This window comes from Patagioenas fasciata, chromosome 2, assembly GCF_037038585.1.
Source record: "Patagioenas fasciata isolate bPatFas1 chromosome 2, bPatFas1.hap1, whole genome shotgun sequence".
Classification (NCBI taxonomy): domain Eukaryota; kingdom Metazoa; phylum Chordata; class Aves; order Columbiformes; family Columbidae; genus Patagioenas; species Patagioenas fasciata.
In genome coordinates, this window is record NC_092521.1 from 142076095 (window position 1) to 142099837 (window position 23743).

The 23743-nt window shown below is 39.4% G+C and overlaps 1 protein-coding gene across 6 annotated transcripts; it reads right to left on the reverse strand.

The window, feature by feature from the left end:
- Positions 1 to 1667: 1667 nt before the first annotated feature.
- Positions 1668 to 18231, reverse strand: C1GALT1 (core 1 synthase, glycoprotein-N-acetylgalactosamine 3-beta-galactosyltransferase 1). 6 transcript variants are annotated; one of them, XM_065831662.2, is made up of 4 exons: positions 18125 to 18231; positions 10955 to 11194; positions 8577 to 9244; positions 1668 to 6153 (listed from the first exon to the last, which is right to left on the reverse strand). In XM_065831662.2, the coding sequence occupies exons 2-4, from the start codon at positions 11175 to 11177 to the stop codon at positions 5944 to 5946; spliced, it is 1101 nt and encodes a 366-aa protein (XP_065687734.1). In that variant the 5' UTR covers positions 11178 to 11194; positions 18125 to 18231; the 3' UTR covers positions 1668 to 5943. The 6 variants fall into 6 exon arrangements, with proteins under 6 accessions (XP_065687734.1, XP_065687730.1, XP_065687733.1 ...); XM_065831658.2 differs by lacking the exon at positions 18125 to 18231 and adding an exon at positions 17382 to 17518; XM_065831661.2 differs by lacking the exon at positions 18125 to 18231 and adding an exon at positions 17372 to 17512.
- Positions 18232 to 23743: the final 5512 nt, after the last annotated feature.

Below are 23743 nucleotides of genomic sequence, written 5' to 3' on the forward strand. Positions count from 1 at the left end.
GGGTTGAGGGAGCCCGGAAAGAAGAGTGAACAGGAAAGCATATGGGCCACAGCTCAAAACCACCTCAGAGCTGAATTCTGGTGTTAACAAGAGTGTACTTAGAAGTACAGGGTGTTTCAAAAAGATGGACCCAATTTCAAAACAGTAGTGATTTCAAATTTGGTTCATCTTTTTGAAACACCCTGTAGTCTCCCTGGGGTGGTTTTTTTTTTTGACTAAACAGTGTTGAGAGCATCTCTACAATTTTTATTGACATTTTGACCAGTCTTACAGGCATATGTATTAGAAAGCTGAAGAAAATTGGGAGCTCAGGCTACATTTCTGAATTGAATAACGGTTTTTCCTTTATAAATACCAAGTACCGCCCTAACATCTGGAAGTAAGATCCCATGATCCAGCTGTTTCCCAGGTCTGTGTTGAATGATTATTACTTTACATGTAGAACAATTAAAACATCCACTGCAGGGCTCTGATTTTCTCAATTATTTCTCATATAGTTGTCAAAATAAGTCCCTCACTACCAAATTTCTGGAACCCATAGAAGGGTCCCATTAAAGTGAAACATTGTCAAAAAGGAGGAATGACTGATAAACATTTTGCAGCGAGAGCTGGAACAAGCAATACGCAGCCTTATCCTCCCCACAGCTGAGAACAGACTTCACAGTCTCTGGGTCTAAGATATTTACTTAAATTTATTTTTATTTCACACTAGTGCATGGAGAACTTCAGGAAAACTCTCTTGAGGCAACAAAGCTTTCTGTGAGTGAGCAGGTTACAAAAGTTTACCTTCATTTAAAGATACTAAAGATACATTTTTCTCCAGCGATCTAGTTATAGTAGCATCACAGAAAAGCATAACCTATGCCTGAAACTTCAGAGGAACTCTTATCTTATTTTCTGTTCAAATTGGCTGTTGCTCCTTAACCAAAATATTCTAGCTTCTGAGCACAGCTAGGTTGCTTGCCACACACTTCCTGCACTTCAAAATGAAACAGTTAATTAATCCAGGTTAATAGCACCTGCAGGATCTATTACAGTACTTGAGGCAATGAAACACAGCTGGACCAGGCTTGTGCCTCCCATGTCCAACAACCAGCATTTCCTATGGAAAGAAACCTCCCATCTGCACAAGTGGAATACTCTTTTCTGCCAAATATTATTCTGCATGAATCACAGAAAGCTAGGTTAGAAAGCACAACATTAAAATCTTAACAGGTTGGGTTTGTTTGTTTTTTCAGAAGAGGTTCACTGGAAGGGTAAGTCCTTTTTAAAAAAGAAAGTCTTTAATTCTGAACAGTTTTGCTTCATCTTTGAGGTATCAGCTATAGTCAGTTTGCTCAGGACTCTGTAAAAACATGGAGACACTGAAAAATCAGGACAATGCAGAAACAACAGCCTTCTTATGTGAATCTAGTACAAGGACTTAGGATTCTTTTCACACTTTAAAAAATATCTTTGCTTTCAAGGTAGCTTACTATTTGTTACTACAACTACTATAATAAAAATAATAACTAGAATAACAGAAAACATAGCAAGTGTGAGAAGCTTTTTGACTTTACTGTACCCACCCAAGAAAAAACTACGAATGTTTTTATTAGACTAAATTGTGCTGCTATGCTACACTACTAGCATACAGGAGGGGTAAATGACGACAGACATGGACTGTGTATGAGATAACTTATTTATTCAATTCTCAACTTAAGTTTGATGCTAAAAGTTGACCAAAGGCACTTCAAAGAAGGTATTTAAGAAACAAATCCTTATGGTGATCATTCCAGACAAGTCACCAACTTGTATCTACCATCAGAGACACAACTACCTATAACTGCAAAGTGAAACATTCACAGGTTTTAAGTGGAGCATACTGTCCAGCAGCAATATTCATTCTTTTAGAGCATTAATATTTGTGGAGTATTTTTAATACAATATGGTAAAATAAAGCAAATTACACTTTTGGAGTTCCACAGAAGCTTTTCTTGACTGAAAAAAAAGACAAAATTGCCTTTCCAAGTGGTCCTGTATTGAGAGATCTATTTTCACCTGTGCGTGCACTATCAACATCAGTAGCAGGTACATCAGAGAAATAACCCACACTTTTCTGTCGTACTAATATAAAACACCCTGCTCAGGTAGCATACTGTTTATAAGAGGTCTATCAGCTACTCACTAAAACTTATACTTCTGGATGCATAACAGAACAAATGGCAATATGTGAGGAAAAAGTTATTTTTAACATATACTGCCAGTAAAGCAAAACAAATAAAGTGTCCTTAAAGCTAAGAGGTACTAGGAAAACATCTTCTGCAAAATGAGAGACGGTGCTAACATCACCTGCCTTTAACCTTTTAAATAAGACCAATATAGACTACAAAACTGAACTGGGAGTGAAGGAATGTTAAAATTGGTCTGTTTCTGCAAAGATTAATACTATCATCTGATTAAAGACAGTGATTAGAGGGTAACTTCTTAGCATTCCTATTCTTTCTGAACTAAAAAACGCCTAATACAAGGTTAAAATGTTACTCTGTTGCAGTAAGTGACATTTCCACATTCAAGTGCAAACAATTGCTGCCTAGTAATTTTAAGAAAATTAGTTCAAAATTTTTAGATAGGTCATTTGAATCACTATGATGCCTAACAGAAGCTTTTAGTTTTTATAAAATTAAGAAACCTTGTAGAAACAAAACCAAACCATAGAGCAATAATCTGTATAGCACGGAGAGCCTGTGTTGCTGCGCTTCAGAAAGGCCTACCCACCTGGAATATAGTGGCCTCCTTGGGCTGCAGAAATATTCAAATTCAGTAAATACTTTCTCAGAGCACAAAGACCCAAGAGTGAAACAACAAACTGCCAGTTGTAGTGTAATGTTATACATGAAAATTATACTAACTGTTCACATTCCAACCTGAAGCTTTTGAAGGCAGTGAGATACAAAGCAATTATTTCAGAGGTACTGGCTCATTGTTATGGCAATAGTATTTAACAAAGAACAACAGTCTCTGGTTATAATCACAGGATGTAAAAGATGATACTTTTCTTGCTTGTCTGGAAGGAAAAAAAATTCTTTGCAGTGCTGTTAGAGAGGCAAAAGAAATAGATTTAGAGGCCTAAGTGCAAGGACACTTTAAAAACAAAGCAAGAATGGATGCTGGAAGAAAAAGCTACTCTCATTTCTCCAGATAGGCCACCTATTTATCACAAGGTAGTATGTTCTTAGCCTTATTCCCTCAAGATATTGAACTTGTTCCTTTACTTCTCCATTCGCTCTGAGGTCCTGCATGTTTAGTGGAAAGGGAGGTTCCTGCCCCGCACTGCTAAACGCACAAGCCCCCGCCGTCGGGCAGCAGACAAGATGAAAACGGCTGCTGAAAAAAGGCTTCACTGTGAGCTCAGTGGTGGCTGGTTTAACTTGCAACGTCAGCAACCAACCTGTGTGGAGCTCAAACATCTCACTACCCGCTCCTCTTGTCCACGTGAGACTTATACGCGGTGAAACCAAACCCCAGAGACAGTACGGTCAGGATAAGAAGGAATACAAATACGAAAAGATGTTACTTCACAGGGCAAATACAGGGCACAAATCTGCAGAAACTATGCAAGATTAGCTCTGCCTGTAGTGGCAGAAAAACTTTAAATCCCCACGGATGAACCGAGGAAGAAAGCAGTAATAAAAGAACAGTACAAGGTTGGTAGATCTTCTACGTGGGCTGAATCTAGAAAGAGATTAATTTGGGATGTCGATTTCATTTTATAACTTCCTTAACTATTCAAAAAAATTTTAATTGCATGTTTGAACAATGCCACTGGAGTTAACAAGACCATAAGGATTTCATATTATTATTTGTTTGTGTTCCACATGGTATAAACATTTAGCTCAGAGAAGGAAGCACCTCTCAGTGTGGTACCATCCGTTCTTCTCTGGACAAGCATCTCTTTGACTGGAGTAAACTGGAGACTTTTTCCTTTACTAAAAAAATGCAGCTATGATTTTCTGCTTAAGTCAATTGACATTAAATAAAGCTCATATCTCTTTCAGTACTTCAGGGGCAGTCTTGCTCATAAAAGACCAATAGATTTAACCCTGCAGGAACCATTTGTTTAACTAATACCTGATATATGAACCCGGTCTATATTCAGGCAGACAAAATATATGTAATATTTCAACACCATGAGATATTTCAGTAATTGCCATCATGCTGCAGAGCAATGGTCAGAAAGGAAGTCATGACTCTCTACTCTTGGACAACAGTTAGAACTCCAATCTGTACAAGAATTATCTTTGGAAAAAAAACAAACAACTTCCAGTACTACATGGTAACATCCTCTCCCAGGAACACCCTGATGGACAGCAGTAGTAAATAAGGCTGTCTGCTACCAGTATGTGCCCTTTCCAAAACAATGACTGGAGGTAATTAGGTTATGTCCAAATTCATCAATATGATGAAGGTGAAAAGTAATAAAAAGATGAAGAAATTTCTACTCAAGTGTGGAATAAAGACACACAGCATGTCAAGCTTGATCCCACCCCCCATACTGCTATTCACTCAATTTGAAAAAAACAGAAAGTTTTAAGTTAACTATATAAAACATAGGCTTGGCCTCTGAAAATTTAATTAGAATTTAATTAATTAGAATACCTATTTTGTCCCACACCAAGAAAGTGTTTCCAGTTAAGAGTCAGAGATACTCAAAGTAGTGGAGAAAATTAATGCACTTTGAAAAATTCCTGTATTCAGGCTGGCTTAGGTGAATAACTATATACTGCAGCTTCAAAAAGTCAAATAAGGATCATTTAACACTTTGTTCTGAAAAAGGTAACAAGCAGATACAGAGGAAGTTTTTAAAAGTGAAAGAAAAAATGAGATGTTCAGAAATTAAGTACTTCAGCCATGATAAACTAGATGTTTAAGGAAGCAGTCAAATTGGCTTTGCTGCAACTTTAACATAGGACTTCTTTGTATCTGTAAAATTTTAACGAATAAGGTAACTCCACAATCTAAAGTATAGTGATGGGAAAAGCAAATGGAAACAAACATAATATGGGCTAAAAGTATGATGCCATTGTAACTTTGCTAAGATACCATTCTTTCTGTTTTACATAGAAGGTGTGATGGAAAAGAGATTTCTATTTCAAAAAGCATCTACCTTATCTTATGCTGAGAAATTCTGAGATGACTTTTTATACCCACTCAACCAAACAGATAAGTTAATAAAAAAAAAAAAGCCACAGGCAAACACATAAGCAGCTTGCATCACCGCAGCAATTTAAACAACAGTGACTATTTCTGGGTTTCTCCCTAAAATAGTAGTGATCCAAATTCATATCGGTTTGTTCAACAGAGGTTTAAAAATTCTAAAAATAATTCATAGTAGTGAATGCAATTTCTGAAACAATTCAGATTAATCTTTTGTGTGGATCTCTGCCTATCCATAATAACCAGTCTGTCATTAAGGCAAAGCAGATTTGAAACTCTATTTTCATGCCACTCCCTTTCTTATAGGGCAAGGTACAGAAAGTAACTTCAAGATATCAAGAATACTAGAGAAAGCCGTCATGAAGTATTTGACCGTGCAGCATCCAATTTCTAATTTCTAATATTCTAATATTAGAAAGCTATTTGCATTGTAAACTTTGATAGATTATCTTTGAACTTGTTCACTATGTTTTTCATACAAATTCTTTCAGATATTAGAGTAACAGAACAACCTCCTATTTCACAGCTTTAGGGCCCTAAGCCTTCATGAGCAGGGCTGCAAGGTCCCACCATCCCAAACAGTCAGAGCCAGCATTGGCCTCTGCTGTACATGGACAGTGAAGTACTGCCAACCTGATTTCTGAAACAAGAATTAACATGAGTATTTTAGTCCACAAGCTTCATGCAGGAGTTTGAGGAGACTCTTATTCATTGTACTGGCTTCTTTTTGTTTTCTTCAAAGTCCAGTTAATTCTCAGATATTTTTTGCTCTAGCTTTTGATTACCCTCCAGTGCTTCATTTTTGCTCTGCTCTTCTGGATTCTTTGCCAAATCAGGATTGTACCGATACAAATATCCATATGGACGGAGATGATAAATCAAATATTCCAAGTGATACATAGTAATGGAGTCGACGTAGTGGAATGAAACTGCTAGATCAGAGCAGCATCCAGGACCCTAAAATACAAAACAAGTCAAAAATAGTCAGCAAGAATTGCAAAGCATGCCCTGGATGAAAGATCCAGGAAGAATTCAAACATATACTTGACTTCATAGTAAAAAATTCACTATCATCAGTCATACATATACTTCAAAACTCAGCGACAGGCAAGCAAAATGTATCAGATGTATCTGCTAAAGCACCTTTCTAAAGTAAAGTTGCACAAAGTCTTCTGTTTCTATAATCAAGTCAGCAAAAAAGCTAGCTGCCCTCATGTCAGAGGTTTTTTGCTTTTCCATACTTCTTCTTTTTTATGCTGGTGTTTAATAAAAACCAAACAAGCAGCAGCAAGAAGGTTTAAATGCACTGAATTTATATACAAAGCAACAAATTCTTGTTATTCATGACAGCATCCATCCAGAGTATATAAGCCAAATTAGCATGTGCGCAGGCACCTCTGGGTTTGTGTTCACACATTATACAGTTTGTAAAAATTGTCAGTATCTGACTCCCTACATATAGGAAGCTGTAACAAATAATTTTGGAACTAGTATTTTTTTAAGTTTATTAATTTCATTGACATGATTTTGTTAACACATTTGTTACAACTTGTTTTTCCTAGTTCAAATTTAGTTTTGAGAGCACTTTTCTGGAAGAGAGTTCTGTGTTTTTTTTTTTTTTTTTAACAGACTTGACTGCAGAGCTGCTAATATTCCATCTCTTATTTGAACTAAGAGTAAACATTTAAAGGAATTGAAGAGAACAACTGTTACATCATCATCATTATTATTGTTATTATTGTTATTATTATTATTTCAATACTAAGTTTAACCAGTATTGATTGGTTTCGATATCAAAGGAAGTAGTCTCTATCCAAACACAAATATGACAGGACAGGATCAAATATGCAGTTTCCATTATGGATCCCCACTATCACTATGTCAGTCACGGATGTAACTGTCCACAGCTCAGCCAACTGTAAAGCGCAACCACAGCTAAAGCTGCTGCATCCTGAGACACTAAATACAGTAACATAACAGTTTTAAGCTACAGAAATGCTCTAACTTCTCAGTACAAGTATAAAAAATAAATGCTTTACAATGAAAAAAGCCTACTGAAGAACTAGGCTTCTTTTCTCCAGCTTCACTGTAAAAAATCCCACATTTTATCCTCGTTTTTGGCTACTCATGCTCATCTCAAAGCTTGCTGAAAAATAAAACCTTTAAAAGTGAGTTTATAATCCTAAAAGAGAAGCCATATTACAGATTATATGATCAAAGTTTACATTGCAGAATATCTTCAGATCATTTTAACTTCCAGTAGTGCCCTAACACCCCTTTTCCTTTTTTTTTTAAACTGGAGATTTCAGATGTTAAACACAAAGGACAATCTTAAGTCCTTGCAGTAAGAACGTTACATCTTGCAAATGTCATTTTTGTTGCTACAACAAAAGAATTTTTTAAAAATTAGCTTTGCCGGCTCTCACGCTTGCCTCCATTTCTACAGAGGGTAGACAAGAGTCCAATAAAGCTACTTAACGAAATTTATCATACTTCCTTGTATGGGTCATGCTTTTATTTCATGTCTAGACAACGTTCATTCTTCTACAATCTTTACAATGGGATTGACTTACATGTACAATTTAACAATGCTCAACAAAGAAGTGAGGGCAGTGCAGTTACCAGGCAAACATGCACACGGTTATCAGTGACAAAAATATTGCAACACATCTCCATTTGAAGGCAAGACCATTAGTGGACAGTACACTCATACCTGCCATTACCCATCGGTCACTCCAGTCACTTGGGAATCTCTGAGCCAATTTTAACCAACCATAATCATGAGCAAGTCTCACAATTACATCTCTTTTTAGAGGTTTTATGCAAAGTTTGCACTGGGGCAGAAGATAAGGGTGTATCGGTGCCACCTTTCCTTTCAGTAGGTTTTAATGTAACTACACCATACTGTTTGAGCCAGTCTGTGCAGTCAGCACACACAGCTCAGAATGAACCACTGGTCTTGCTTCTCATTGCACACAGGGCGTTGGGTGGCTGGAAGAGAAGCTGCAGACACTGTGTGTGAGATATGAGGCAACAAAACAGAACAATAACTTTGCAAGGATGGTAGTAGTGGTGACACTAGACAAAAGTGTCAAAAAGGTTTCATCATTTTTTGCTGTCCACAGAACATAGCAAACCAGCAATAATAATTCAAGATTTGCTAGCTCTTCTGGAATGTTAAGTTCTTCACATGAACTTTTAGTTAATGACTAGTATATTTAACACATTTACACACAGGTGTATCACAGGATATCACAACAAAATCTTATTTTCTAAAATATATTGAGCTGCTATTAATCTGCTAACTCACACATCATACATATCCAAACACATCATAAGATGTACTTCATAAAATGGGTACAAGGTTCCTAAGGACTTACCTCTACAGCAGGATAATAATTATAATTCCAGTACCAGAATGTTTTTGGTAGGTATCCTCTGACTAAGTGATGTTCTGGAACAAATGGATGAAAGGTTTCTCTACCATTTGTATCCCTAGAATCTCCTGCTTCCACATTAACGATCTCCATGCATTTTCCCAGTGCTAGGTCTTCAATAGAGGAACTGTGAGAGCATTTGTTTGTTTTAAATGCAGTAACAAATCTCTTCAGAGCTTCTTTGCTTAGAACATATCCCGCTCCTCCGCTCATGTAGCCTTGTTTCACATAAGGCTTAAACCTTCTTCCAAAGTATATTGGTTGTTCAGGACTGTATTTTGAAAGAAGCCATCTCAAATTGTCCAAGACAACATATGTATCATCATCTGCTTTCATAAACCAATCAGCATCATCAAAATAATTGTCATATACATATTGAAAAGCTTTAATAGTCTTCCAGTACAGTTGGTCCCTGCCTTCTTTGGTTTCTAGGCCCACAGTTGGGAAGTCTTTGTTTTCCTCAGAGCTCATAAAAAGTATTTTATTACAACGTTGGGCCCAAGTGGCCTTAACATGCTTGGCTTTCTTTTCTAGATTTTGAGGTCCCGTCATAACCCAACAGAGTATTCTCACCTTCTGATACAGTCCCTCTGCAATATTTTTATTCTCATCTAAAAAAAAAAAAAAAAAAAAAAAGGAGTAAAATTCCCAAACAATATTAGACTAGACTGCAAAATAAACGTAAGAGCAACCTCCCCCCAGACATTCTGTTTCTAGATCAGAAAAGACATGCAGAGAGAGAAGAGATGTTTGCTTCCAAATGTGCTATTTAATGAAATTAGTGTTAGATTTAGGAAGAAAACAAACAAGACTCCCAAATCCAGGAAACTAAAATTCTTAAAGCTACTTCAACTTCATAGGATAAAGAAGAGCCTAAAAGCCATATCAAAATGGGTATCTGTTCAGAGAAGTATGGCTTTAGAAAACCCTGTTTTGTACAGAAAAACTGTGTAGAGGCAACCTCTTTATGGTGTCAGAGGACTAACGAAAATTAAAAAGCAAAATATTTTGCCATTCACAATGAACACAACGATTACAACACAGGAAGGTCAAAAAGCTAACATGAATATGTATAACAGAGTTTATTAACTAACAAAACCTAAAAATATCTCTAAAATAGCAACATATTCTTGAAGAAGAAAGCAGATGGTATGCCAGAAAGAAATAATTATCACCAAATCAAGTTACATCTTACTTATAAAAAAACCCCAACAGATTAAATAAGCTAGGATACTATGAAACTACTATTATTGTTGTGCTAAAATTTTTTTATTTACAGACAATCCAACAGAATAGACAGTTAGTTGAGGTGCATATTGTAACGTTTGCCAAGATGCCAGAAAATTAATCTCCCTCAAAGAAATATCTTCACTTGATACATACAGAGTGATTTTAACTCATGTAAAAGAATATTCCACAGAGAGTGAGTTCTGCATAACTGATCCTAAAATAATCCTGCTTACGCTTTATGCAACGATAGAGCAGATTTCTTTGTAACAATTTTCTACAATTACATGTGAAACACTCACAAACTTGTCTTAAAAAGTTTTCAGTTTAAATAGCATATTACTAATTAACACCTTTTTCAGCAAATGCATTAGAGTGCGTTTTTTCTCATCCAAACTGTACCAACTCGGACACTATCTGTATTTAGGACTAAATTATTTAATGAGATATGTCAAATGTAGAAATATGCCTGAAAAATTAGAAGGGTCCACCTTCTTTAAAAAAAAAAAAAAAAAAAGAGAGAGTATAACAGAATTTCCCTGGTTTTGACTGGGAACAGAAATCTGTGTTTGGACTGCTGCATGATCACTTTGGCAAACAATGCCCACAGTGACCCCTTTGCCCTTCCACCTCAATTCCAACTTCTATTAATCTCATCAAAAAGTTAATTTCTTTCTTTTTCTTAGCTTTATTTAAGAGGTTAGATCAAAAATTAGACGTGGTCCAAAATTAGCTTCTTAAAGTTAAAAAGCAATTCAGCCACATCTATAGTGCTAGCAAATATATCTGCTTAACAAAACCACTACTTGGTATCAATAGTTCATTTGATAAGTTCCTGCTCCAAACAAGTCTGGATACAAAAGCTGGACAAACAGTTGGGTTCTAAGGACAAAAATCACTACTGTAATGAAAACATAAACAATGAAAACCACCATTCAGTAGACCTCAGGAGAGCCAAGTTATTTAGATGCAACTTGAACATTGGGAAAGTGAAAGAAAATTATTCATACATATTCTTGGCAGTGAAGAAAGCAACACTTTGCAATGCATGAAAAGCAGGCATATTATATAATTAGTCAGGTGTAACAAAATACCTTTATGCTGTCCAGAGTCTGCATTGAAATTCATTTGTCCTTGCAGCTGATTGTTATCGATATCTGCTGAGTGTTGACCATGTGGATCATTGTGAAGGATATGAGGCTGGATCTTAACCTGTTCTTCCAGTATAATGCTGAACAGAAGATAGCATACAAAAAATCCTATTGCTGATCCAAAAGTGAAGGTTAGAAGGTTCATCAAAGACTTAGAAGAGGCCATCTCCTGAAGATAATACACTGTCAAAAACAAAGGAAAAAATACATTTAGCTTGAAACTGCTTAACACACAAATCAAAGCTAAAACTATAGGAAGAAACCAAGGACTAAATAAATCTCTGGAAGGAGAGATGTCAGTTCTAGCTCAGATTCAGCTCCCTTGGACTTCCATGTAAGTTCAAGGACAAGAGCAGTGCAAATACTAACAGAATCACAGAATATTATCCATATGAAATTGTACAACCATCGATAAATTTAGTGCAAAAGGCCGACCATATGCTCTTTCGCTTAAAATTATAAAGGACAGTCATAAATCGCAATAGTGACTGTACATACAAACCTCATTAATTGTATTTATACAAGAATGTATAAAGTGCAATATCTTAATTATAAAATTGTAATATATGTTCACTTTTTTATTCTCTTTGTCCCAAAAAATCTGCACTTTAAAATGTAATATCTAAGACTTTCATAAAGCTAAAAAATGATCAAAGGTGACCTACAGATCAAGATACAATATGGTCATAAGATGTACTTAGACTCCAGGAGTAACTATATTACAGGAATTCTTTAACAGTTGTCAAACACAAACAGACTTTGAAGAGTTATAAAAGCAAATCAACTCCCAAAGCAGGGCAGTTTTCCTTCCACTTCTAGGAAGTACTAAGGACAGATTTCCAGAAGAAAGAATATGACAACAACTGAATTTTCATACAGAAACATCCATTTTTAAAGGGCATTGGGAGGAAGAGGAAAATGCATCAGCCTCAAGGCCTCTTCTACACATCAAAAACCTTGTATTCCAGTAGTAAAAAAATTTGAAAAAAAAAAAAAAAATCTTTGCTCCCTAAAAAGACTTGGCTGACCATTTTTATAAAATTAAACAAAACCAGCATCTACGCCTGCATAAAGTGAGCTTTATACATCCAAAACAAGAGTGAATTTTTACATATTAAACACTTGCAAACCAATTTCAGGTTGTTGAGTCTTAAGACCTTCTCATATTTGCAAAGGGCTGAGATATTTTCTAATAATTCATGACTAAACTAGAAAAACATGGCTTGTTAAATATATGCTGGGTTCAAGCCAGAGCCTTACAAATAAGTTGATGATGTTTCTTCCATTAGGATCATTCTTAATGTCAATGGGCAGAACCCAATTTAGTTAGTCAGGGAGCCAAAAAAAGAAAATGATGGAATGTACAGAGCATCGATGAAAACCATTGATCGTAAAAGAGCTGCAGCCATCAGAACAACTCATTTAGCCTGCAAGCGCTTATCTCGCTGGCTGTGCAGAGTCTGTTGGAAAAGAGTGTCTCCAAGCAAGCTGCATGAATCACTTTGCAGCAACATGCACTCCAAATAACAGCTTTCTGTTTGTCTGAGTGCTCTCCTGAACGGAGAGCAGAGAGGACAGAAAACAGACGTGCATACTGTTAGGTTGGCACCTTCAGAAATCATATTTACTGCACACATGTAGATCTACATCATTTGAGAGCAAAGTAGCTCTAACATGATATCCCTTTCTTTCCACACTGATAGAAAAACAAAAGAAAACTGGAAACAACTTGAAGTACAAAATAAACAAACTTAAAGGCTGCATCAAATTCACGTAATTATAACTGTAGTTGATATGGAGCTGAAAAGCTTTAATATGAAAAAGCACAATACAATTTTTTAATCATACATTGTCTTTCCTCAATTTAGTATTACATTTTGATGGATACTAAAAATTGCCTTTAGACATCACAAGTATAAAATTGACTGCATTCTCATTTGTGACCCAGGCCTTGAAAAAAATGACTTGGTTTCCAGCTTTATTTCTGTTGTCTTACATGCCACTAACTTGGGAAGAAAATATGAGGACTTAGATCAGGTGCTTTCCAAAAAAAATACAGTAACAACAAAAACCCAAAAACATTGCACACTTAAGGAAAAGCCTATATGCACAAGCAGCCTATGATACTGAATAGTATCCGCTGTTCTAAAATTATAATTTTTTTGCTTTCACTTTCCCCATCAATCACCACAAAGTCCCCTCAAAATTTGCAATACATAAGGGGAGAAGGTCAGAAGAAAACAATGCCTTCCTTCAGTATATTAAAAAGTGAAAAAAAATCCATGCATGCACACAGTGTAGCTACAGCACATTCTAGAATAAAAGGTCCCCATTGTTCCACTTTTCAATATTTGGTGTCTCTTCGCCATACAATTTCAGTTATCTGCTCTAACAGCTGTTAAAATTACTCTTGCTTGGAGAGAAAAAAACCCACTTGAAAATAACTGCTGCTTTTTAAACTATAGAGCTATGTTAAATTAGAAAAAGAAAAAAAAAAAAGAAATAAAACAACTTTAAGTGTATTGGAAATGTTAAAAGAGAAAAAAGTACATTCATCATATTTGGAAATCAGAAGTTGATTTGACAGTATTCCACAAGCAAAGAGGATTTCTGGGAGCAGACAGGGACAGATGCTGAAGTTGTATGTAACACCTGAAATGAAATGCCCATAGTTACAGTTTTCAATCTAAAATAATCTGCTCATTGTTCTATCAATATTATATCAACAGACTGGACCACTGTATACATGTGAGTGTATCTACATGTTCATGAACTCCAACAGTAAACAGGACAGAAATATTCATTTTTTATATTATCTTGATATTTGACATAAGTATAGCCCTTGAACTTGCCAGTAAAAATAACTGAATGCTATAGCATTAGACTAGAACTAGAAAATGTCTAACAGGAAGGTCAGTTCTTATGATAAGCATCCTCACTCAGACTCTTTGTTGACATTCTTTTGTATACTATGATTCATTCAGGGGCAAGGCATGCAAAACATTTAAGTGTTCAAGGTCAGGTTGGACAGGGCTTTGAGTAGCCTGATCTACTGGAAGGTGTTCCTGCTCATGGCAGCGAACTGGACCAGATGATCTTTAAAGGTCCCTTCCAACCCAAACCAGTCTGTGATGCTATGACATACAGAGAGGGAAAAGGTAAGTGCAAAATCTACCAGGTCAGTAAACAATCCCCATTTTTATTCCTATTTCTACTTTTACTTCTCAAGTTCAAAACCAGATATTGCTTAGAAAAAAACATCTACAACAAAACCCTAGGTTTAAATTTAATTTATGCTCCACTGGTCTATCATGGCATCTTAAACAAATGTATCTATCTAGATATTCATGCAGGTAGCCTTATTCACATCAAGCAGACCAACAAATGTTTCAAAAATCTCTCACAAATTAACAGTCATTGTAGATTCAGCTCCAAATCTAAGTTTTGAGAGTCAATGATTTCTGCATCTTCAAACTCCATAGGAAAAGTAATTTTCCTGTGCTAGGGCCTGCTGAACTCCACAGCCCAATGAAGACAAGGCTGCTGCAACTCTACATCCCCAGGTCCAGCCAGTGACAAGGCTGAGGACGTATTCCCAACAGTTGCACATGCAAACGTGCACATACACATGGCTGACCACACAGATCAACACAGCTAAAAACAGTGTTCATGCAAACATAAATATGGTCTGGCCTTATGCTGACCAGGACAAAACTCCATTAGTGGGGAATACAGACACTGGGGATCCATCCAGTAACTGGTCTCAGACACTCAGTCTATCCAGAAACCAACCCTGAATCCTCAGCCTTCCCACAGCCCCACTCTGGATCCTGGTACAGATCTCCTCATCCAGAAACGCGCACACACACAGGTACGCACAGGCATACCAGTATTCACCAGTAAACAGCCTTAGACATTCAGCCTGCTCAGGAACTGGCCCTCGGATCCTTTTGTCTCCAGTTGCCTCACCCAGAGACACACATGCAAATGAGCCCCCAAAACCACTCCCAGATTTTAGTCCCTCCAGTAGGTGGCTTGGACCTCCTGGACTCTCATATTGCCAAACTGAAGACCCTTTGATGTCACTAGTACCTGTCCCACACTTAGAGCTGCCTCACAATCTGGCTCCCAGGCCCCTTCTCCAACTCACTGGCTAGCCCTGCATGATATTCAGTAGCAATCACACATTGGCATGCTTGTGAAGACAATACGCAGGCCCTGCAATCTCTCCAGTTACTGGTACTCCAGACACACAAGCCTCCATGACTCATAGTCTCCACTCTGGTTGCTGGTGTTGAGACTCACTCACTCCAGTCTCTCCAGCTGCTGGCATACCAGACACAGAGGTCCCTACAATTTATGCTATCACTCCAGTTGCTGGTACTTAGACCTCAGTACACATACATGAACATAGCACAGAGTCCCCTGATCCAGGAAAACAGAAACTGAGCTTAATGGGCAAAGACGGCAGGCATGGTAATCTGGCACAGGACATGGCCAAACATACTGACCAGCCACTGGTTTACAAGTAACCAGGTCCTTTATCCCCTTATCTTCCATTTTCCTACACTTGTTCCTCCTCAAACCACCTTGCTCCTTCCCTTTAGTCCCTCCCCTAAGCATCCCATACTATGTTTTATCGAGTCACAAGATGCTCTTCTCCTGCAACCCACAATATGCCTCATATTCTGTAGGTAGTTACCGCTGCTCAATCTTGTAAACTGTTCCAGAGAGCCCTTCTATTGACTTATCTTGACACGCGTCATACCCGTGCAATGGGGCCAATGGGTGTCCAGTGACAGAACCAGGGCTGCTTCCTCTGATGAGATTAAAGGGGTGACCCACCCCCCCTACCCCCCCTCCCCCGTGCCTGTGCAGTCCTAACGATAAGCCTTTTAACACATTGATCTAAAACAAGAAACAAAGTTCTCCCTCTGCTTGCTGTTCCAACAAGGATTAAGGTCACCCTCCTAATTCAAAGCAAATTTCAGGAATATATGATACTGGAGCTTGTACCACCTCACCACCTCTCTCTCTTAAAAAAAAAAAAAAAAAAAAAAAAAGGAAACTCAGACCATAGACCACATAACTTTCGGAACTTGTTTCAAGAGGAAACACATTCAACAAAAATCCGAGATTTTCGAATTTACAGAATGCGGGACATAACTCTAGATATTTTTGTACATGTTTCAGCACTTTAAGATTACGAGAAATAATAAATAATGAAAATAATGAGAAATAATTAGATATATGGCTAGCCTGCACACACAGAGCTGCACTTTCCACATATCCTTTACTTATGAAATGAGGGGGAAGCTCTGAGGACTCAGCATGAAACAGACTGCAAATGTGCCTTGAGGGCTATGTAATTAATATTGAAATTGATCACTACTACCATGTCCTAAAGAGTCAAGCAACACATCAGAATAATTAGAGCCAAACTGTAGAAAACAGTTAGCTGTGCAATGCCCAAGAAAGGTCTTCTACTCACCAAATCACATGCTTTCTAGAAGCTTCATGTGTACATATTCACTTGCTTCTAAAATGAAGCTATATACAAAACACTTGTACATTTGCTAACGTTGCCTGCACCAAGGATTACTGTGAACTGCTGCAGTTTCCTATCAACTAAGCACAGATAACATTTTTCATAAAAAAAACCCAAACAAACTAATGTTATAAATATTTATTTGAGGGGAACTTTTTTCATCCAAAACTCTTTGCTGTTCTATCTGAAAATACAGACAACAAAAGCCAGGTATTTTGGTACAGGTAGACAGGAACAGCATTGAAACAAGGTGTGTAACAATCCACAGCACAGGTGAGAGGGAATAAAGATCCTGGTAATCTCCCTCCTCGTTCCAAACGCTGACACTCTCATTCAGCAACAAGTTAGCACGTACAAAGCACAGCTTAGACCTCTACTAACCTAGCTGTTAGTGAACTACGACGTCAGTCCAGGAAGTTCCCGTTAAAAGACGCAGAACGCTATGGCTGGGGAGCAGCGAGGGATTCCCCCTCCAGAAGACACCTGGCTCCGTCCTTGGGGCTCTGTCTCCCTCAGAGCCTCGTCTTCCCCGGCGAGCTGCCAGCCACCTGCTGTTCTCGCAACCGCGGCTCCACGGGCACCGCGGGCACCGCTCGCACCGCCCCAGCCGCCTCCTCCCGCCCCGTCACCGCAAGGAGGCACCTTCCGCACCTGCCTTCACGTCGCCTCCCCAGACGGTGTGCTGCCCGCAGGGTCCCGCCCGCCGGCCTGCCCGCCGGCCTCCCCCCGATAACGGCCCGGCCCGGATCCCGCCGCCGCCCCCTTAGCGCCGCTCGCCGCCGCGGCCCGGCCGCCCGCTCACCTCACCTCACCTCACCTCACCTCACCGGCCGGCGAGGGCCCGGCGCGCGTTCAGCGGCGCGGTTCGCAGGCAGCCGTTGGCCGCGCGCAGCTTAGGCCGCCACCCCGCGCGGCCGCCGGCGGCACCATCGCGCTGCCCCGCGCTGCGCAGCCCCGGGGCGGGCGGGGAGGGGGTGGCCAGACCGGCCCCGCCCTGCCACCCGCTCATTGGGTGGCGGACTCCGGGGGGGCGTGGCCTGCCCGGCACGCGCGTTTAACCCTTGTCCGCCGCGTGGCAGATTGCTCGTTCGCTCGGGTTCGCTGCACGCGGACGGCTGCAGTGGGCGGCGCTGCCGCTGGGGGACGCGCGCGCGAGAGAACGGCGGCCTCCGGGACGCGAGTCACGCGTGGGGTCGGGTCGGGATCCGTCCTGTCTCCGCCGCTCCACCAGGAGCGCGGCCGCGTCGTTGGGGCCGGGTCGCGAGTAGATCCCGCGCCTCTCGTGAGGGCGGGTGCCCCGGGCTAGAGCTGCAGCGTGAGGGCGGGGGTCGGCTCGCCCGCGGCGCTTGGTCAGGGCGATCAGGTGTGTGGTTGAAAAATGGCACGGGGCAGAAAGCGGAGAGCATGCCAGGGCACGGGAGAGCAAAAAGCGTCACCTCTCCTTGACCACTTAAAGGTCTGTAAGTGGTGAGGTGTTTTGGCGGCGGTGTCTCCTCTGCCTCCTCAGATACCTCTAGGAAAGAAATGCCCGGGCCGGGCTGTCCCTGCACCCTTTTATCGCGTACCTTGCTCTTGTGTGCCTGGGCTTGCCTGGGAGCAGCCGTGTCGTGTGCTCAGGCCGGGCTGCGGAGCTCCGCTGCTTTCCAGCCACTCATTCCCTGTACTTCAGCCGGTCTGGAGCCTCTGCACTTCCAAAATACCATTAGGCAACTGCAAGGGACGTTGCTAGGTAACTGAACCCTCTGAAATCGCTCCTTATCTCCCTGTGCTAATGCTGCCTACCTTTTTAACATCCGTGACGTTTCTCTCTTCGTATCTTTCCTTAGGAAAAAATCTATTAAATGTGAAGAGAGATTATAGATTTAAAAGGTGTTTCACATTGCAAAGTAACCAAAGGGTAGCATTTTGCAAACAGTGGGAAGTTAATGGAGGTTTGCATTACTAGGTAGAGGTTTTATTGATTTATTTTAGAAGGACTGAGGTGCAGGTGTGTGCAAAGAACTGATCCATGCTGAGGGCTACTCGAGTTTCTGTAAATGGAGGTCACTGCACACTCTGCTCTTGGTATCTTGCTTTATCTCCTCACTCCCCGTGGTTTTTGGTCCTTCCTCAAGTCTGTCCACGGGTTCAGTGCACCTCTTTGCCTCTTTATGGTTATAGATCTAAGTGTTCATCTGCTGTCTGCCTTCTCCAAAACAATCGGGCGTATGCCTGTTCCTTGTCTGTTTTCAGTTCTTTTTCTCTGGACGATTTGTCATTCAGGAGATGCTGGCTTTTGTGCTGGTTTGAGAAGCTCCCATGTCCCACATGGCTCCAGGTCATAGTTTCTCATTCCTGCCCCATCCCAGTTTGCTACTCCCTTTGTTAGCCTACATGGAAAGGAAAACTTCAAAGAGAGGGAAAGCGGAAGGTCCTGCAATTTAACAAAAGTCAATCATGGCTTGTCTGTTCATATCTGTGTACACAGTGTTCGCTTTAACAAATGTGACTGGTTTGGCCACATTGTAATGGCTGTTTAACGCTTTATGGAGACATTTACATACCACACATACAAGCAGTTTTTTTTTTTATTTTATTTGTGGACAGATGAGCAATCTGGCAGTTCAGAGTAAGGGAATGTGGAGAGCTGTACTTCCTCCAAGGAGCTGCTCTGCCTTTGCAGTGGTAGCAAACACACTTGCACACCTTCTGCAGTGCAGCACTGCTTTGGGTAACAAACTGCCTTGTAATAGACTTAACGATATATTTGTTAATCAAACCGGTCTAAATGGATATGTTATCAGTGGCTGTGAAACCTGAGCATATAATATTAGTACATGCTGCCATTAAACAATGCAACCTGTATGTAGTCTTTGTAAAAAAAAAAAAAAAAAACTTGTTCCACAGATATGTGTAAAAGAACATTCAGGAAGAGACTGACAGAGATAAGGGCCCAGTTGCATCCTTGTGTGAACGGGATAATGGGGGTCTTCAGCACAAAGCGGAAGGAAAACCAGCTCAAGCCGTTGGAGCCTTGGCCAAACCCAGCGTGCTAGGCCAAAGACAAGAAATGCACGACAAAACAGACTGCAGCCTTCATTCAAAAGACCCCCGCCCGTGACCACCACCCGGAGACACTGAGCAGGCACAACAGGAAAGAGCCAAAGCTGAAGACTATAGATATAATTTCTTGAAACTCATTTTAATAAGAACGGCCTTTTCAAGGAAAAGTTATGAATATGTATAGGTGCTCCTGGAATAACCATGCATATGTAATCCTTTACCACATTTAACCAAGCTTGCTGCTACTGGAAAGGCACGCTGTGGTGGAGCGCAGACTCCCCGGTCACCCAGCGCTGTTTTGCCCGCTTGCCGTAATAAATTCTAAGCTATTTATTCTGACGAGCGCGTGCTATTTATTGTGATCATCTATAACATGCCTTTGGCTGGCTATGCAGAGGGAAAAGCCATTCTCTCTGCTTCATCGCGATCCCTTCCTGTATAAATGTGCTACTTCTACCCGAGACTCTCCTCTGCCACTGAGAAAGGCCAGCAGTGATGAGAGACACACTGGTATAATGCTAATATGGCAATGAGATTCACATAGCTTACCTTGCGGCATGTGTGGCTGGGAACAAATGAGAGGGAAATTAAATTTTTAGTAATTTAATTTTAAAGTAAATAAGTAAATTTGGTCTTCATGTTGGTATATACGAAAGAATGAGATCTTTCACTACCTAGGAAGGGTAGCCCTAGTCAACAGAAGGACTGTTTCCTGCATGCTTCCAAAAGGTGCAGGGCAAAAGCAGGGTAGCAGGACCCTGATCTCTTTACTCATCACTAGGTAGGGCTTTGGGAGCTACCTAGCTGGGCATCTTCACACCTGAGCCCTCCAGAGAGTGCTCCAGAGTATTTGCTGACCATAAAAACCCATTCACAGGTCAGCTACTGCTCTCAACTCTCTTCATTTCCATGTGCAGGAGTCTGAGAACCAAGTTTCTAAAGAAGAAAGCTGACACAAAGCTAAGGTGGAAAGTAAAATACTACAGCTGTTGTGAGGCTGTATGATTTGGCAGGTCATTGACTACACACATAATATTTAAAGATTTAATTGGATATCTAATAAATATCTGTGGTGAAACTGGATTTCCTTCTGTAAGCACCTTTCTACATGCTAATGGCTGACAAGTTTTATTGTACCAGTTTTATTGTACCAAATTCTACATATTTCCATTCATAACTATTTTGTTTTCTTAACATTTTGTTCTGTTTTAAATTGTCTTATCTTGACTCTGTTTATGCCATTACTTTTATAGATCATCAGCAAGACCACAAAAATACATATTAATAAGTAGTTTTCATATATTTTGACTGAAAGCTACTTTTGCGTTCTCTGGTCGCTCCTGTTTGGTCAGACAACCAGTTTAAATGTAATGCCTTATTTGCTTAGTATTATTTATAAAAAACCCCACTAACTTGACCGTTCAGATTCAGTGACACCATTCTTCTCTAAAGAACCTATTACCCATTCTCTGTCAGCTTGTGAATGCACAAATTGTAGCTGCAGGCACACTGGACCAGACTAAGTACAAGTATTATCCACACCTACCCTAATTCCCAGAGCAGAACAAAGGCCTTCAAGAAAGGGAATGGACTTTTACTTTACCAGCACACCTTTGTCTACTTGACTTGAGACAGGACACAGTAATTTGGTGCTGTGGTGTCCTGGAACAATCAGAACCATCTATAGAGCTGTAAAACTAATTCACTTGAACTGTAATCTGTTTGATTACTGTGTCAGATATAATAAAGAAGGTTCTCTGAACTGAAGCATATTACCGCACCTTCCTTTTACCCGTAAGAACACCAGCTGGCTCAAAGTCTGATATCCTGTTATGATACGGAACTTTACTCACTATATTTCTTGCACAAACAATAGTGGAATTGCTGTGTAACAATACACATTACTGATCTGTGAAGTTGGAAGTACTGTTTGCATTTAAACAATGTACAATCTCTACACTGCTATTTGTCTCAGCCAGATGTGCTTGCAACAAATATTTGACATAAAACAAGCCATTGTCAGCTTACACATTAGAATTCAGAGCGTGCCAAAAACTTGAGTTATACATTTGGAGTGGCAGTATAGGAAATCAACCACCGGATCTTGCTAAAAATTTTATAGTTTAAAGAACACTTTAAAATAATTTGAAGTAAAGGGGTTTTGCTTGTTACCAAAATCAAAGAATATTAAATGTCTTTGGATTTTGATTGGAAATACCAGACAAAATGTAAGAAGTTATAATTCTGGAAATTCTGCAAGAAGAGCACTTCCCCCAATGTTTCTATCCTGTTTACAGAGCTGTCCCTAAGCCTACTTCAGAGTGCTCTGTACTACCTCTGTATTTCTATGGATGAAACAGTGCCAGGAACCATTCTTTGACATAACTATTTTACAATTTTCCAGTTCAAAGTAAGTTGAGGGCTGTGTTGCAGCCCACCAGAAAGAGGTTTTCCTATCACTGAACTAAGAAAATTATGCACCTTTTGAATGCTGTGGGACGCAGTGGGAAGGCACACCAGGGCACTGACAGGTCAGGACGTCTGCTGGGATCCCTATGGAGCACTGTGCTGTGGGTGGAGCGACACCTCAGTCTTCTCCTTATCGCGCTTGAAAAATAGCTCTTGGCAAGTGTCACTCTGTAAACCATGCCTAGAGATTTTCTCAAGGAAGGCTACTTGTCATGGACATTTATCACACTGATGAGTATGCTAATAATTAGCCTCCCATACTTGAATGTACTTTCTGGACCTGATTTATCTAGAGAAATGGCCTTCCAAAATAGTTCTCTTATTCTTGTTACTGAGATATTGCTGTATAGATAACTATATTTCAGTTTGTTTTACACATGCATGCACCTTAAAAGTTAGCCAGGTCAAGTGCAAATATTTTCTCTGTCAAATCCTACAATAATAAGAAAATAATAAATTCTCAAATAATAAAAACTCTAATAAAAGAGGTGCATTTCAGAACAGCTTGAGGTGCAGCCAACACTTGTGGATACATTCTTTTATCTATCTTATACTTGTTCTTGGCAAAAGCAGAGAGGTTCAGGGGATCATTGTCAGTTAAAATGAGATTCAAAGTAATGCTGCTTTAAAGTCTCATTCTTGTATAATTGTATTTCTATAAAAGTTGATAGATTTTATTTGGCTCATGCTTCTTTTCTTTGAAAAAAGCCTCAATGAACCAACAAAAAACAAACAAACAAAAAAAACCAAACACACACACAACAACAAAGCTTAATAAAAAAGTGGGAATGTTGGAAACTATCCTGTTAAATTAGTAGAAATACCCACATTATCTGGCATCTGTTATAAGAGATGAAGTATTTTTCTGTAAGAATTACAATGCAGAACTCTTCTACTTTGCAATCATTAATTGTTTAATTCTTTTCATCTTTAATTGATACTGCATTTTGCGTTCCTTTAGAATTGGATTTCTTCTCTTCAGGTTTTCTTCTGGGTTGGTTGGTTTTTTTTTCCCACTTTTTCTAATTACAATTTTTTTTTTCTCCTTATATGTATAAGAAAGAGACAAAGATAATTTTTACAAAGTCTGTGTTAGAGTTTCTAGCTAGGGAAGAACAGGGAGGAGAGACATTTCCTTTTACTATTTACATGATAGCAATAATAACAAAAGTTTACCTCTGTACAAAATTCAGAATTAATTCCTAGCAAAAAACCAAAGTAGCTATAATGAAGAAACAAGGTGGTCATTTGAAGGGTTCAGTACTACTTGATTTGACAGAATTAGTAAGAAGCCAATACATACTGTGAAGTGAGCTGTATTTTAGTGTGTACTTCTGTGAGAAATTACTTGCACTGTTAATTTTTTTCTTCTACAGAAAATAATTGGCTTAGTGTACGTGGTAGTGCAGTTGTTTATTTTCCACACTGCAAAGTGTTGCATTTGCCAGTCTAGTTATTTCATTGCAGACCTTTGTTATATTTGTTCTACGCCTCTATTTCTGGTAACAATACCAGCAAGGTGATGATTTCTCATTTTGAGGTAAGAGCTCGACCTAGTGATGGGAAAGAGCAGCTGCAGTCGTATGTTTTAGAATAGTTTCTCAGCCTTTTATTAACCAAACTCTATGTAACCTTTTTTTTTTTTTTTAAAGATCCTCATGCAGTGTTCGATA

What these genes read in the sequence shown, in the direction of transcription:
- C1GALT1 (XM_065831662.2), bottom strand. Translation starts at nt 11,177, where the DNA reads ATGGCCTCTTCTAAGTCTTTGATGAACCTTCTAACCTTCACTTTTGGA. An exon ending in AGACTCTGGACAGCATAAAG is followed by an intron (nt 9,245 to 10,954) that starts GTATTTTGTTAC and finishes TTTTTTTTTTAG; the next exon opens with ATGAGAATAAAAATATTGCA. An exon ending in ATTATTATCCTGCTGTAGAG is followed by an intron (nt 6,154 to 8,576) that starts GTAAGTCCTTAG and finishes TTTGTATTTTAG; the next exon opens with GGTCCTGGATGCTGCTCTGA.